The sequence below is a fragment of the Chlorocebus sabaeus genome, chromosome 20 (genome assembly GCF_047675955.1).
Source record: "Chlorocebus sabaeus isolate Y175 chromosome 20, mChlSab1.0.hap1, whole genome shotgun sequence".
Taxonomy (NCBI): Eukaryota; Metazoa; Chordata; class Mammalia; order Primates; family Cercopithecidae; genus Chlorocebus; species Chlorocebus sabaeus.
In genome coordinates, this window is record NC_132923.1 from 88,728,278 (window position 1) to 88,743,160 (window position 14,883).

General features: G+C 36.1%; 1 protein-coding gene across 6 annotated transcripts in view; it reads right to left on the reverse strand.

The window, feature by feature from the left end:
• Positions 1–4,005: 4,005 nt before the first annotated feature.
• The window catches only part of LOC103224857 (selection and upkeep of intraepithelial T-cells protein 1-like), a 218,709-nt gene continuing 207,831 nt past the window's right edge, over positions 4,006–14,883 (reverse strand). For all 6 annotated transcript variants that reach the window (XM_037999602.2, XM_037999588.2, XM_037999665.2 and 3 more), the window contains one exon: positions 4,006–4,520. In XM_037999602.2, the coding sequence (XP_037855530.2) occupies positions 4,483–4,520 (38 nt within the window). In that variant the 3' untranslated portion in view covers positions 4,006–4,482. The remainder of the gene's footprint in view (positions 4,521–14,883) is intronic.

Here is a 14,883-nt window from a genome sequence, read left to right on the forward strand (position 1 = left end):
AATGGAAACTGCAGGACTATCTTCTTTCAGATATTTAATTGTTACGAATCTCCTTCAGCTGATAGCACCAAGTTCAGGTATGACTCTTACCCATATGGGCCTTTGCAATTTCAAGTGTACCAGAAAAAACAAGGATCAAACAAAAGGGACCAGCTCGTTTGAGCATAGTTCCTTAGGTTTAATTCATAGTTATGTAATGAGGACATGTACTGTAGGACTCATCTTATGGTTATGCATAAAGAGTAATATTCTCTCTGGCCATGAAAATAAATATTTCTAATATGCCTTCTTTTTCAAAGTTAGCATTTCTGATATTAAACAGACATTTTATTTCTGATTAACTTTTGAATTAGAAATGGATTTGAAATGTATGTAATAACTTTAACAGTGTCAATTTGGTTTATTATCATTGTGTTTCTCATTGGAACTATTACTGCATCTTGTTATGCTAATACATTTTATAATATTAAAGTACCATTTTGTTCTACTTGATTGGACTAGAAGCAAATTTTTATGTGATTTTAAATTCTACTTACTAATATGAAGAATTCTTACATACATTTCAAAGTTGTATTTTTTGTGCTCTATTTGACAGGTCTGCATGTTAATGTATACCAGCTTTGTCAAATAATTTAGGAAGCTTACTCTTTTTCATTCTCTTCAAAAAAGTATATAACTGAAAATCTGTTATGATTTTATTTTTAAAAGTTGTTTTAAATGAACTAGTCTGTAATCTACTTAAGAGACAATTCTGTATGTTTTTTTAAGAAACTTGAGGTAACAGAAACATATTTACTATAATTATACTTCAGAATACAGTTACTAATATTTCATACCCGCTCTACCCCAAATCCCAAATATAGAACTTTGGCAACAATTTGTGTCACCTACTTTTTAAAGATTACCTGATTATTGATGTAGTGTAATTTCCAATATTTTAAGTCAATTCTATTCATTTGTCTTTGTCCATAAAACAGACTCCCTCATCAGGATAATAGTTTTGAATAGTTGTCTATTATTAACTGCTCTCTTATATTTCATTATCTTTTGTGTTATTTACCCCATTTCTTTTTAACATTGTTTGTAGGTATTTTTTACATTTTATTTTAATTTGGAAACCAGGGCTGTCATGTAGAGGTCTTTATTAAATGCATGGTATCAATTTCTAGCTTATTTCTGTTCCAAAATTTCTGAATTAATGTCCTCCTCTGAGTTTCTAATGTGATGCTCCAATCCCACATTAGTTGAGAAGTACATTTTTTCTTCAACTTTTAAGCTCAGGGGTACATGTGTGGTATGTACAGGTTTGTTACGTAGATTAAACATATGCCAGCCGGGTGCAGTGGCTCATGCCTGTTATCCCAGCACTTTGGGAGGCTGAGGTGGGCAGATCACGAGGTCGAGAGATTGAGACCATCCTGGCCAACATGGTGAAACCCATCTCTACTAAAAATACAAAAATTAGCTGGATGTGGCGGCCGTGCCTGTAGTCCCAGCTATTTGGGAGACTGAGGCAGGAGAATTGCTTTAACCCGGGAGGCAGAGGTTGCAGTAAGCCACGATCGCACCACTGCACTCCAGCCTGGCGAGAGTGCAAGACTCCATCTCAAAAACAAACAAACAAACAACAACAACAAAATGTGCCATTGTGGTTTGCTACACAGGTCATCCCACCACCTAGAAGTTAAGCCCAGTATCCATTAGTTATTGTTCCTGATGTTCGCCCTCCTCCCATCCCCCACCCTCTGACAGGCCCCATTGTGTGTTGTTCCCCTCCACGTGTTCTCATCATTCAGCTCTCACTTATACATGAGAACACGTGGTGGTTCGTTTTCTGTTCCTGCATTAGTCTCCTGAGGATAATTGCTTCCAACTTTATCCAGGTCCCCGCAAAGGATATGCAAACTTCTTCCTTTTTATGACTGCATAGTATTTCATGGTAACACATTATCTTTATCTAGCCTGTCATTGATTAACATTTGGGTTGATTCCATGTTTTTCCTATTGTGAACAGTGCTGCAATGAATATACACATGGATGCATCTTCATAATATAATTATTTATAGTCCTTTGGGTTTATACCAAGTAATGGGATTGCTGGGTTAAATGGTATTTCTGGCTCTGGGTCTTTGAGGAATTACCACACTATCTTCCACAATGGTTGAATTAATTTACACTCCCACAAACAGTGTAAGGCTCCCCAGAAGGCTTAAATAGCTGGACTTTCCAGCACAAGTCACTGCAATTCTGGCAAAGTGGGAGGTTAGATCACTTTATATACCCCTAGGAAAGGGGCTGAATCCAGGGGCTGATTAGCAATGATCTGCGGGTTCAGCTTCCATCACACCTCACAGGATAAGACCCACTGGCTTGGAACTCCAGCCAGCTACTAGTAGCAGTGTTACATCTCCCTGAGGTAGAACTCCCAATATCATTAAAATGGCAATACTGCCAAAAGTAATTTACAGATTCAGTGCTATTCCTATTAAACTACCATTGACATTCTTCACAGAACTAGCAAAAACAATTTTAAAATTCATATGACTCAGAAAAGAGCCTGAATAGCCAAGGCAACTCTAAGCAAAAATAACAATGCTAGAGACATCATGCTACCCAATATCAAAATATACTATAGCACTATAATAACCAAAAAAGCATGGTACTGGTACAAAAACAGAGAACTCAGAAATGAGGCCATCAAATCTTCAACAAAGCTGAAAAAAACAAACAATGGATTTCCTCTTCAATAAATGGTGCTGGGATAACTGTGTAGCCATTTACAGAAGACTGAAACTGGGACTCTTTTTTTACACCACATACAAAACTTATTCAAGATGGATTAAAGACTTAAAGTAAAATCCAAAACTATGAAAATCCTGGAAGACAATCCAAGTAATACCAATCTGGACATAGGAATAGACAAAGGTTATATGATAAAGAGACAAAGGGCAATTTCAACAAAAGCAAAAATTGGGATATAATTAAACTAAAGAGCTTCTGCACAGTAAAGGAAACTGTCAACAGAGTGAACAGACAACCTACAGAATGGGAGAAAATTTTTGCAAACTATGCATCTGACAAAGGTCTAATATCCATTATCTATATGGGACTTAAACAAGTTTAAAAGAAAAAAAAATTATTACACAGTGGGCAAAGGACTCTAACAGATGCTTTGCAAAAAAAGACACATATGTGGCCAACAATCATGAAAAATACTCAACATCAATTATCATTAGAGAAATTCAAACCACAATGAGATATCATCTTACATTAGTCAGAATACAATTATTAAAAAGTCAAAAAATAACAGGTGCTGGCAAAGTTGCAAAGAAAAAGAAACACTTATATACTGTTGGCAGGAGTGTAAATTATTTCAACCATTGTGGAAAGCAGTGTAGTAATTTCTCAAAGAGCTAAAATAAGAACTACCGTTTGATCCAGCAAACCCAGAGGAATACAAATTATTCTACCATGAAGACACATGTATGCAAATGTTCACTGCAGCACCATTCACAATAGCAAAGAGATGTAATCAACCTAAATGCTCATCAATGACAGATGGGATAATAAAAATGTGGTATGCATACACCATGGAATACTATGCAGTCATTAAAAAATCATGTCTTTTGTAGGTACATTGATGGAGCTGAAGTCTATTATCTTTAGCAAACAAATGCAGGAGCTAAATTATGAGAACTCATGAAACACATACTGGGGCTTACTTAAGGATGGAGGGTGGAAGGAGGGAGAGGAACAGAAAAATAAATCTTGGGTACTAGGCTTAGTACCTGGGTGATGAAATAATCTGTCCAACAAACCCCCATGACACGAGTTTGCCTATGTAGCAAACCTGCACATGTACCCCTGAATGTAAAATAAAAGTTGATAAAACACATACATACGAATAAAATTATGTAAGGAGATGTAAAATCTGTACACTGAAAACTATAACACATTGATGAAACAAGTTATAGAAGACACAAATAAATGGAAGGCTATCACATGTTCATGAATTGGAAGATTTAATGTTGTGAAAATATCCATACTACCCAAAGTGATTTACAGATTTAGTGAAATCCTTATCAAAATTCCAATGGTGTTTTTTACAAAAATAAAAAAGACTTAAAATTTGTATGGAACCACAAAAGATACTGAACAGCTAAAGCAAGTTTGAGCAAGAAGTACAAAGCTGGCATCATTAAACTTTCTGATTTCAAACTATGTTACAAAGCTATAGTAATCAAAACAGCATCATGCTGTCATAAAAGCAGACGTGCAGACCAATAGAACAAAATACAAAGTCCCAAAATAAATCCATACATATATTGTGAAATAATTTTTGATACAGACATCAAGAACACACAATAGAGGAAAGATAGACTCTTCAATAAATGGTCCTGGGAAAACTGAATATCCATATATGAAGAATGAAGTTGGACACTTCTCTTCTTATATCATCCACAAAAGTCAATTCAAAGTGGATTAAACACTTAAAGGTAAGATCTGAAACTGTGGCATTCCTAAAAGAAAACATAAGGAAAAGGTTTCTTGACAGTGGTCTTAACAATGATTTTTTTTTTTTTCGGATTTGGCACCAAAAGTACAGGTAACAATAACAAACAAGTAGGTCTACATCAAAGTAAAAATCTGCACAGCAAAAGAAACAATCAATAAAATAACAATCAATCAACTTGTAAAATGGGATTAAATATTTGTAAAACATATTGCTTAAGTGCTTTTGAATATTTTTCTTACCTTAATACATTATTTATTATTCTAGAAATATATGTATAACAGCTGATATTATATCAGCCTTATAATATATGTTATATACATAAAATCAATATGTGAATTAGTTTATGGACTATAATTGTTTCAAGCTTATAAACTAAATGGATAATTTGTGTACCTTTATAATCGTATAAAAATCCTTTTCAATTACTCTTTTTAACTTAATGAAACATTCTTATAATAAAATTAGTCTTATATGAAAGCCAAGCATTTCCAGAGATAATACACCAATAAGTGAACATTTCTGTGACTTCCAAAAACCATGGAAATCTGCTGAACTCAGCACTTTAGTCTCCACAATTTATTTAACTCTGTCATTCACAGAATTTCATTAGTGTGTTCTTAGTTCTGATTCAATCATGCAGATGTCACATAGGAACTTTTCAAATTACCAAGAAGTTAAAAGAGAAGCAAGATTGCTTAAAAACAAGCCATATTTGCAATAATTCTATTCCTTAGAATCACCATATGTCCCTCCTAGTTTATTCTCTCTTATATTTTAAACCCAAAGGATTAACTCTCAAAATTCCAATTCAAATCTAACCTTCTCTGGAAATCTTTCCCCAAGGTGTTAGTTTCACACCAAACTTACTCTTCCCTGAAGTTTTGATTAAATTCTAATATCTTATTATATTAAAGTCTCATGTAGACATTTATACATTGCCTTGGATTAACTTTGCACTGAGTTAGAAAAGTACATTATGCCTAAATATGTTGCTTTTCTCTATGTTTTATACTAGACTATATATACAGTGATCACAAAATTACAAATTAAGACACAAGTATTAAGACAGCACTACATAATTACCAGAATGGTTAAATTGGAAACATTGACTTCCATTACAATAATATAATAATCTTTTTTATATCAATGGTAATTATGATTTCTATATAATTATAAATATTAACAAAATATACAGCTGCTATTTTCCAGGTGTTCATTTTTCCACTCTTTTAAACAAAAACTGCTTTTAATCATTATGTTTTTTTATATATTCTTAAGTTTTGTGGGTACATAGTAGATGTATATATTATGGGTTACATGAAATACTTTTATACAGGCATACTATGAATAATAATCACATTTGGGTAAATGAGGTATCCATTGCCTCAAATATTTATAATTTCTTTGTGTTACAATAAAATTATACCTAATTATACTCCTTTGATTACTTTTAAATGTGCAATAAATTATTGTTGACCAGCTACCCAGCTGTGCTATCAAATACTAGATCTTATTCATTCTGACTATATTTTCATAGCAATTAGCCATCCTCATGTTATCTCTCCTTCCTGGCTAATCTCCCTAGACTCCGGTAATCATCATTCTACTTTCTATTGCCACGAGTTCAATTGTTTTGCTATTTTTAGCTCCTACAGATAAGTGAGAACATTGGAAATTTGTCTTTCTGTGCCTGGCTCATTTTACTTAACATAATGACCTCCAATTCTACCAACGTTGTTTCAAATAACAGAATCTCTTTGTTTTTATGGCTGAATAGTGCTCCCTTGTGTGTATGTGCCACATTTTCATTATCCATTTCTCTGTTGATGGTCACTTAGGTTGCTTCCAAATTTATCTACTATTGTGAACAGTACTGCAATAGAAATGAGAGTCCAGATATCTTTTCGATATAATGATATCTTTTCTTTGAGGTATATACCTAGCAGTGGAATTCCTGGATCATATAGTAGTAATTCTATTTTCACTTAATTGAGGAACCTCCACACTGTTCTCCACAGTGATTGTACTCATTTACATTTCTACCAACAGTGTATGAGAATTTCTTTTTCTCCACATCCTTGCCAATGGTCTTTTGGATAAAGGCCATTTTAACTGGAGTGAGATTACATCTCATTGTAGTTTTCATTTGCATTTCTTTGATGAGCTGATGCTGAGCATCTTTTTATATACCTTTTTGCCATTTGGATGTCTTCTTTTGAGAAATGGCTATTTAGATTTTTTTCATTTTTTAATCAGATTATTAGATTTTTTCTTATTGAGTTGTTAGAATTTTGGAGAGATTCCCCAATGTTTCTTGTAGTAATTTCATAGTTTGAAGTAAGTCTTCAGTCCATTTTATTTTATTTTTGTATATTTTGAGAGATAGGAGTCTCATTTCATTCTTCTCCATATGGATATCCAGTTTTCTCAGCACCATTTATTAAGGATACTGTCCTTTCCCCAATGTATCATCTTGGCAACTTCAACAAAAATGAGTTTGCTGTAGATGTATGGATTTGTTTCTGGGTTCTCTATTCTGTTTTCTCTGTCTATGTGTCTGTCTCTATGCCAGTATCATGCTGTTTTGGTTACTATAGCTTTGTAATATAATTTGAAGTCAGGTAATGTGATGCCTCCAGTTTTTTACCTCTTTGCTCAGGATGGCTTTGGTTATTCTGGGTGTTTTGTAGTTTCATATAAATTTTAGGATTGCTCTTTCTACTTCTGTGAAAAAAAATGTCATTGGTATTTTGATAGAAATTACATTCAATCTGCAGATTGCATTGGGTAGTATGGACATTATAACAATATTCACTCTTCCAAACCATAAACATGAAATATCTTTTCATTTTTTGGTGTCCTCTTCTATTTCTTGCATCAGTGTTTTATAGTGTTTATTGTAGAGATCTTTCACTTTTATGGCTAAGGCTTCTTTTTAGTTTTTAAATTTTAAATATTGTGGGTACATAGTAGGTACATACAGTTATGAATTACATAAGACATATTGATACAGGCATAAAATGTGTAATATTCATGTCAGGGTATATAGTATATCCATTACTTTAAGCATTTATTCTTTATGTTTTAAACAAACCAATTATGCTATGTTAGTTATTTTTAAATATACAATTAAGTTTTGTGGGTTTTTAAATTTGTTTTTACTAAGGTTATCCAGATATGCTAGTAAATACCAGGACTTATTTATTCTTTCTAACTATTACTTTGCACTCATTAACCATCCCTCCTTCTCCACTCCACCTGCAACTACTATTTCCAGCCTTTGGTAACCATCTTTCTACTTTCTATCTCACTGATTTCAATTTTTTAAATATTTTTAGCTCCCACAGATACGTGAGAACATGTTGAGAGAGGAGGTAGAAAGAAACTAGCTAGGCAGACAAGGCAAAGAGTCCTTGGCAGAACTTCTCTTCTGAAAAAGAGCAGTCTGGAAGATCAGGCTGCAAACATAGATAAGGAAGCTGGAATCTTGCTCAGGGGAATGTCTGTAGTTGCACCAGTAGAAAGGATTACCTGGGGCCAAGCATGTGAAACACGAGGGCACCACCTCCCCTTTTCTAGCACATGCACAGTAGGAAAGAGATAAGCTACATGAAGTAGCTCAGGCCAAGGACCTGCCGGGGTAATAAAAGGTCGGGACAGGGGCTGCCAGATATTCACACTCTATGCAGATGGCACACCTAATCCTAAATGGTTTTTCTTGTCCTATATAGGTAAGATACCCCCTCCCACTAGCTCACTTATAAAAACCCTTGCATTTCACTGTGGAATGGCAACCCTTTTAGGGACCCCTCTCTGCAGCAAGAGGCTGTTATCTTTCTATCACCTATTAAATTTCTGCTCTAACCTCACCTTTCATGTGTCCACATCCTTGATTTACTCAGTCAGGAGACCAAAAACTTTGGATGCCACCCCAGGCAACGAGGCCATTAAATGTGAAGTTGTCTTTCTGCACCTGGTTTATTTCACTTAGCATAATAACCTCCAATACCATCTATGTTGTTGCAAATGACAGAGTCTCTTTCTTTTTATAGCTAAATAGTATTCTTTTTTGTGTATGTGTCACATTTTCATTATCCATTTGTCTGTTGATGGCCATGTAGGTTGCTTCCAAATCTTAGCTATTGTGAACAGTGCTGAAATAAACCTGGCAGTGCATATTTCTTCAATATACTGATTTCCTTTCTTTTCGGTATATACCTAGCAGGAGAATTGCTGGATCCTATGGTAGCTCTATTTTTTATATACATACTTTAAGTTCTGGGGTACATGTGCAGAACTTGCAGCTTTGTTACATAGGTATACACATGCCATGGTGACTTGCTGCACCCATCAACCCATCACCTACATTAGGTATTTCTCCTAATGCTATCACTCCCCTAACCCCCCACCTCCCAACAGGCCCCAGTGTGTGATGTTTCCCTCCCTGTGTCCATGTGTTCTCATTGTTCAATTCCCACTTATGAGTGAGAACATGCAGTGTTTGGTTTTCTGTTCCTGTGTTAGTTTGCTGAGAATGATGTTTTCCAGCTTCATCCATGTCCCTGCAAAGGACACAAATGCATCCTTGTTAATGCTGCCTAGTATTCCTTGGTGTATATGTGCCACATTCTCTTTATCCAGTCTATCTCTGATGGACATTTGGGTTAGTTCCAAGTTTTTGCTATTGTGAATAGTGCCGCAGTAAAAATACACATGCATGTGTCTTTACAGTAGAATGATTTATAATCCTTTGGGCATATACCCAGTAATGAGAAGGCTGGGTCAAATTGTATTTCTAGTTCTAGATCCTTGAGGAATCGCCACACTGTCTTCTACAATGGTTGGACTAATTTACACTCCCACCAACAGTGTAAAAGCGTTCCTATTTCTCCACATCCTCTCCAGCATCTGTTGTTTCCTGACTTTTTAATGATCATCATTTCAACTGGTGTGAGATGGTATCTCATTGTGGTTTTAATTTGCATTACTCTGATGACCAGTGATGATGAGCTATTTTTCATATGTTTGTTGGCTGTATAAGTGTCTTCTTTTGAGAAGTGTCTGTTCATATCCTTTGCCAACTTTTTGAGGGGGTTGTTTGTTTTCTTGTAAATTTGTTTAAGTTCCTTGTAAATTCTGGATATTAGCCCTTTGTCAGATGGATAGATTGCAAAAATTTTCTCCCATTCTGTAGGTTGCCTGTTCACTCTGATGATACTTTCTTTTGCTGTACAGAAGCTCTTTAGTTTAATTAGATCCCATTTGTCAATTTTGGCTTTTGTTGCCATTGCTGTTGGTGTTTTAGACACGAAGTCTTTGCACATGCCTATGTCCTGAATGGTATTGCCTGGGTTTTCTTCTAGGGTTGTTGTGGTTTTAGGTCTTAGGTTAAGTCTGTAATCCATCTTGAGTTAGTTTTTGCATAAGGTGTAAGTAAGGTGTCCAGTTTCAGTTTTCTGCATATGGCTAGTCTGTTTTCCCAACACCATTTATTAAATAGGGAATCATTTCCCCATTTCTTGTTTTTGTCAGGTTGTCAAAGATCAGATGGTCTTAGATGTGTGATGTTAATTCTGAGGCCTCCATTCTGTTGCATTGGTCTATATATCTGTTTTGGTACCAGCACCATGCTGTTTTGGTTACTGTGGCCTTGTAGTATAGTTTGAAGTCAGGTAATGTGGTGCCTCCAGCTTTGTTCTTTTTGCTTAGGATTGTCTTGGCAATGAGGGCTCTTTTTCGGTTCCATATGAACTTTAAAGTAGTTTTTTCCAATTCTATGAAGAAAGTCCGTGGTAGTTTGATGGGGATAGCCTCGAATCTATAAATTACTTTGGGCAGTATGGCCATTTTCACAATATTGGCTCTTCCTATCCGTGAGCATGGAATGTTTTTCCATTTGTTTGTGTCCTCTCTTATTTCATTGAGCAGTGGTTTGTAATTCTCCTTGAACATGTCCTTCACATCCCTTGTAAGTTGGATTTCTAGGTATTTTATTCTTTCTGTAGCAATTGTGAATAGGAGTTCACTCATGATTTGGCTATTTATCTATTATTGGTGTATAGGAATGCTTATGATTTTTGCAGATTGATTTTGTATCCTGAGACTTTGCTGAAGTTGCTTATCAGTTTAGGAGATTTTAGGCTGAGATGATGGGGTTTTCCAAATATACAATCATGTGATCTGCAAACAGAGACAATTTGACTTCCTACTTTTAACATTTTGAAGAACCTTCAAATTGTTCTCCATGGTGGTTGTACTAATTTACATTCCCACCAACAGTGTATGAGGTTTTCCAATTTTCCACATCCTCTCCAGCATTTGTTATTACCTGTCTTTTGCATAAAAGCCATTTTAACTGGAGTGACATGATATTTCATTGTAATTCTGATTTGCATTTCTCTGATGGTCAATTACGTTGAGCACCTTTTCACACACCTATTTCCCATTCTTATGTCTTCTTTTGGAAATGTCTATTGAGGTCTTTTTCCAGTTTTTTTTAAAATCAGATTATTAAAATTCTTTTTATAGAGTTGTTTTTTAATATATATATTCTGTTTATTAATCCTTTGTCAAATGAATAGTTTGCAGATATTTTCTCCCATTCTGGGGGTTGTGTCTTCACTATTTTGATTGTTTCCCTTGCTGTGCAGAAGCTTTTTAACTTGATGTAGTCCCATTTGTTCACTTTTGCTTTGGTTGCTTATACCTGTGGGGTATTACTCAAGAAGTTTTTGCTCACTCCAATGTAATGGAGAGATTCCTTAATGTTTTAATTTAGTAGTTTTATAGGTTGAGGTCTTAGATGTAAGTCTTTAATCCATTTTAATTGGATTTTTTTTATATTGAGAGAAATAGGGATCTAGTTTCATTCTTCTGCATATGTATATCCAGGATTCTTGGCACCATTTATTGAACAGGCTTGTCTTTTCTCCAGTGTGTGTTCTGGACTCCTGTGTCAAAAATGAGCTCACTGTAGATGCCTGGTTATTTAACTGGGTTCTCTATTCTGTTCCATTAGTTTATGGACCTGTGTTTATGCTAGTACCATGTCATTTTGGTTACTATAGCTCTGTAGCACAATTTGAAAGAAGGTACTGTGACTCCTCCAGTTTTGCTCTTTTTGCTTAGGATAGCTTTGGCTATTCTGGGTCTTTGTGGTTCCGTATAAATATTAGCATTGTTTTTACTATTTCTGTGAAGAATGTCATTGGTTTTTACATTTGTCCCCTGGGTTCAAGTGATTCTCCTGCCTCAGCCTCCTGAATAGCTGAGATTACAGATACCTGCCACCATGCCCAGCTGATTTTTGTATTTTTAGTAGAGACAGGGTTTCACTGTGTTGGCCAAGCTGGTCTCAAACTCCTAACTGCAAGTGATCCACCCACCTTGGCCTCCCAAAGTGCTGGGAGTACAGGCATGAGCCACCACATCTGGCCTTTGTTATTGGTGTTTTAATAATAATTGCATTAAATATGTAGATTGCTTTGGGTAGCATAAACACTTTAACAATATTCATTATTCCAAACCACGAACATGAAATACCTTTCCTTTTTATTTTTTAACAGTGTCCTTTCCAATTACTTGAATCAACAATTTATGCTTTTCATCAGAGAGATCTTTCACTTCTTTGGTTAAGTTAATTTATTTCTAGCTATTTTATTTTATGTGTAGCTATTGTAATGGGATTACTTTCTTGATTTTGTTTTCAGATTGTTCACTGTTTGGCATATAGCAATGCTACAGATTTTTATATATTGATTTTGTATCCTGCAACTTTACTGAATTTATCGGTTCTAATAGGTTTGTGGTAGAGTCTTTAGGTTTTTCCAAAAATTAGATTGTATCATCTGCAAACTAGGATAATTTGGCTTCGTCCTTTCCTATTTGGATGCCCTTTGTTTTCTTCCTGTGTTTGATTGTTCTAGATAGAATTTCCAGTACTATCTTAAATAACAGTGGTGACAATGAGCATCCTGGTTGTGTTCCAGATCTTAGAGAAAAGGCTTTCAGTTATTCCCCATTCGGTATGATACTAGCTATGGGTCTGTTGTATATGGCTTTTATTACGTTGATGTATGTTCTTTCTATATTTAGTTTTCTGAGTGTTTTTATCATGAAAGGATGTTGCATTTTATCAAATGCTTTTTCAGGATCAATTGAAATAATCATATGTTTTTGCCCTTTATTCTATTGATGTGAAGTATTACATTGATTATGTACGTTAAATGATTCTTTCATCCCTGAATATATCCCAGTTGGTCATGATGAATAACCGTTTTAATGTGTTGTTGAATTTGATTTGCTAATATTTTGTTAAGTATTTTTTTCATCAATATTCATCAGAGACATTGACCTATAATTCTTTTTTATTTGTCATTGTCTGGTTTTGGTATCAGCATAATACTGGTCTTGAGTTTAGAAGTTTTTCGGAATACTTTGAGTATCATTAGTATTAGTTCTTTAAATGTTTGGTAGAATTCAGCAGTCTTCAAGTTAACTAATTTTTTCTTCTGCTTGATCAATTCTGCTATTAATAGACTCTGATTGATTCTTTAGTATGACAACTGCATTTTTCAGCTTCAGAATTTCTGCTCCATTTTCTAAAGTTATTTTAATATCCTTGTTACATTTATCTGATAGAATTCTGAATTTTTTTTCTGTGTTATGTTAAATTTCTTTGAGTTTCTTCAAAACAGCTATTTTGAGTTCTCTGTCTGAAAAGTCACATATCTCCGTTTCTCCATGAAGGAAAAGTCATGTTCTTCTGTGATATGGTTTAGCTCTGTTTTCCCCACCCAAATATCACCTTGAATTTTAACAATCCTCACATGTCATGAGAGGAACCCAGTGGGATATAATTGAATCCTAGGGGCGGGTTTTTCCTGTGCTGTTCTCATAATAGTAAATCTCACAAGATCTGATTGTTTTATAAAGAGGAATTTCCCTACACAAGCTCTCTTGTCTGCCATCAAGATGTGTCTTGCTTCCCCTTTGCCTTCCACCATGATTGTGAGGCCTCCCCAGCCATGTGAAACTGAGTCAATTAAACCTCTTTCCTTTATAAATTACCCAGTCTTGGGTATGTCTTTATTAACAGTATGAGAAAAACTAATACTTTCTGGATTGTCTTGATGCTTGTAGATGTTTGTCAGTGTCTGGGCATTGGAAAGGTAGGTATCTTCTGTAATCTTCACAGTCTGGGCTTGTGTGTACCGGCTCTTCTTGGGAAAGCTTTCCATGCATTCAGAGGAATTCGGATAATGTTATCTAAGTCTTTGTTCACTGTAGCGTATCTATTTTAAGGTGTACCCCAAGCCCATTAATGCTGTGGCTCTTGCAAACTCATAGATGTGCCACCTTGGTGGTCTTCGGTAAGATCTGGGAGAATTTCCTGAATTACCAAGCAAAGATTCTTGTTCTCTCCCCTTACTTTCCCCCAAACAGTCTATCTCCTTGTTGAGCTGCCTGTTGCTGAGGGAGGAGTGACACAAGCACCGCTGTGGCTACCACTACTGGGGCTATGCTGCATCAGGCCTGAAGCCAGCACAGTACTGGCTGTCACCCAAGTGTCACCCTGCAGTGACCACTGGCTGACTACTGGCTATGTTCACCAAAGGTCCAAGGACTCTATAATCAGCAATTGGCAAATTCATCCATGCTTGCATTCTTCCCTTCGGGGCAGCAAATTTCCCTTAGTCCCACGTGGGTCCAGAGATGCTATCTGGGAGCCGGGGCCTGGAGTCAGAAACCTTAGGAATCGACCTGATGCTCTATGCTGTTGCAGCTGAGCTGGCACTTATGCCACAAGACAAAATCCTTCCCACTTTTCCCTCACATTTTCTCAAGCAGAGGAGTCTCTCCCCATGGCGACCACCACCCCAGGTCTGTGGCAAGTACTGTCTGGCTACTGTCAGTGCTCACTCAAGACCCAAGGGCTTTTCAGTCAGCTTGTGTCGATTGCTACAAGTCTTGAGTGTCTCCCTTAAGGGGAGTGGGCTCCCCTTTGGCCCAGGGCAGGTGCAGAAATGCCATCCAAAAGCCAAGTCCTGGAATTGGAGACCCCCAAAGCCCAGCTAGTACCCAAGCTGCAAGACAAAGTCCCCTCAACTCTTTCCTTTTCTCAAACAGAAGGGGTCTCTCCCTGTAGCCACCACAGTTGGGAATGTTCTGGGTCACACCTGAAGCCAGTATGGCTCTAAGTCTTTACCAAGGCCTGTGACAAGTACTATCTGGCTGCCACTACAAATTACTCAGGGACCAAAAGCTCTTTAGTTAGCAGGTGGTGAATCTGCTAGGATGGGGTTCTTCCCTTTAAGGCAGGAAGTGCCCTTCCAGCCCAGCGTGTTTATAAAGGTCATTCAAGGGAT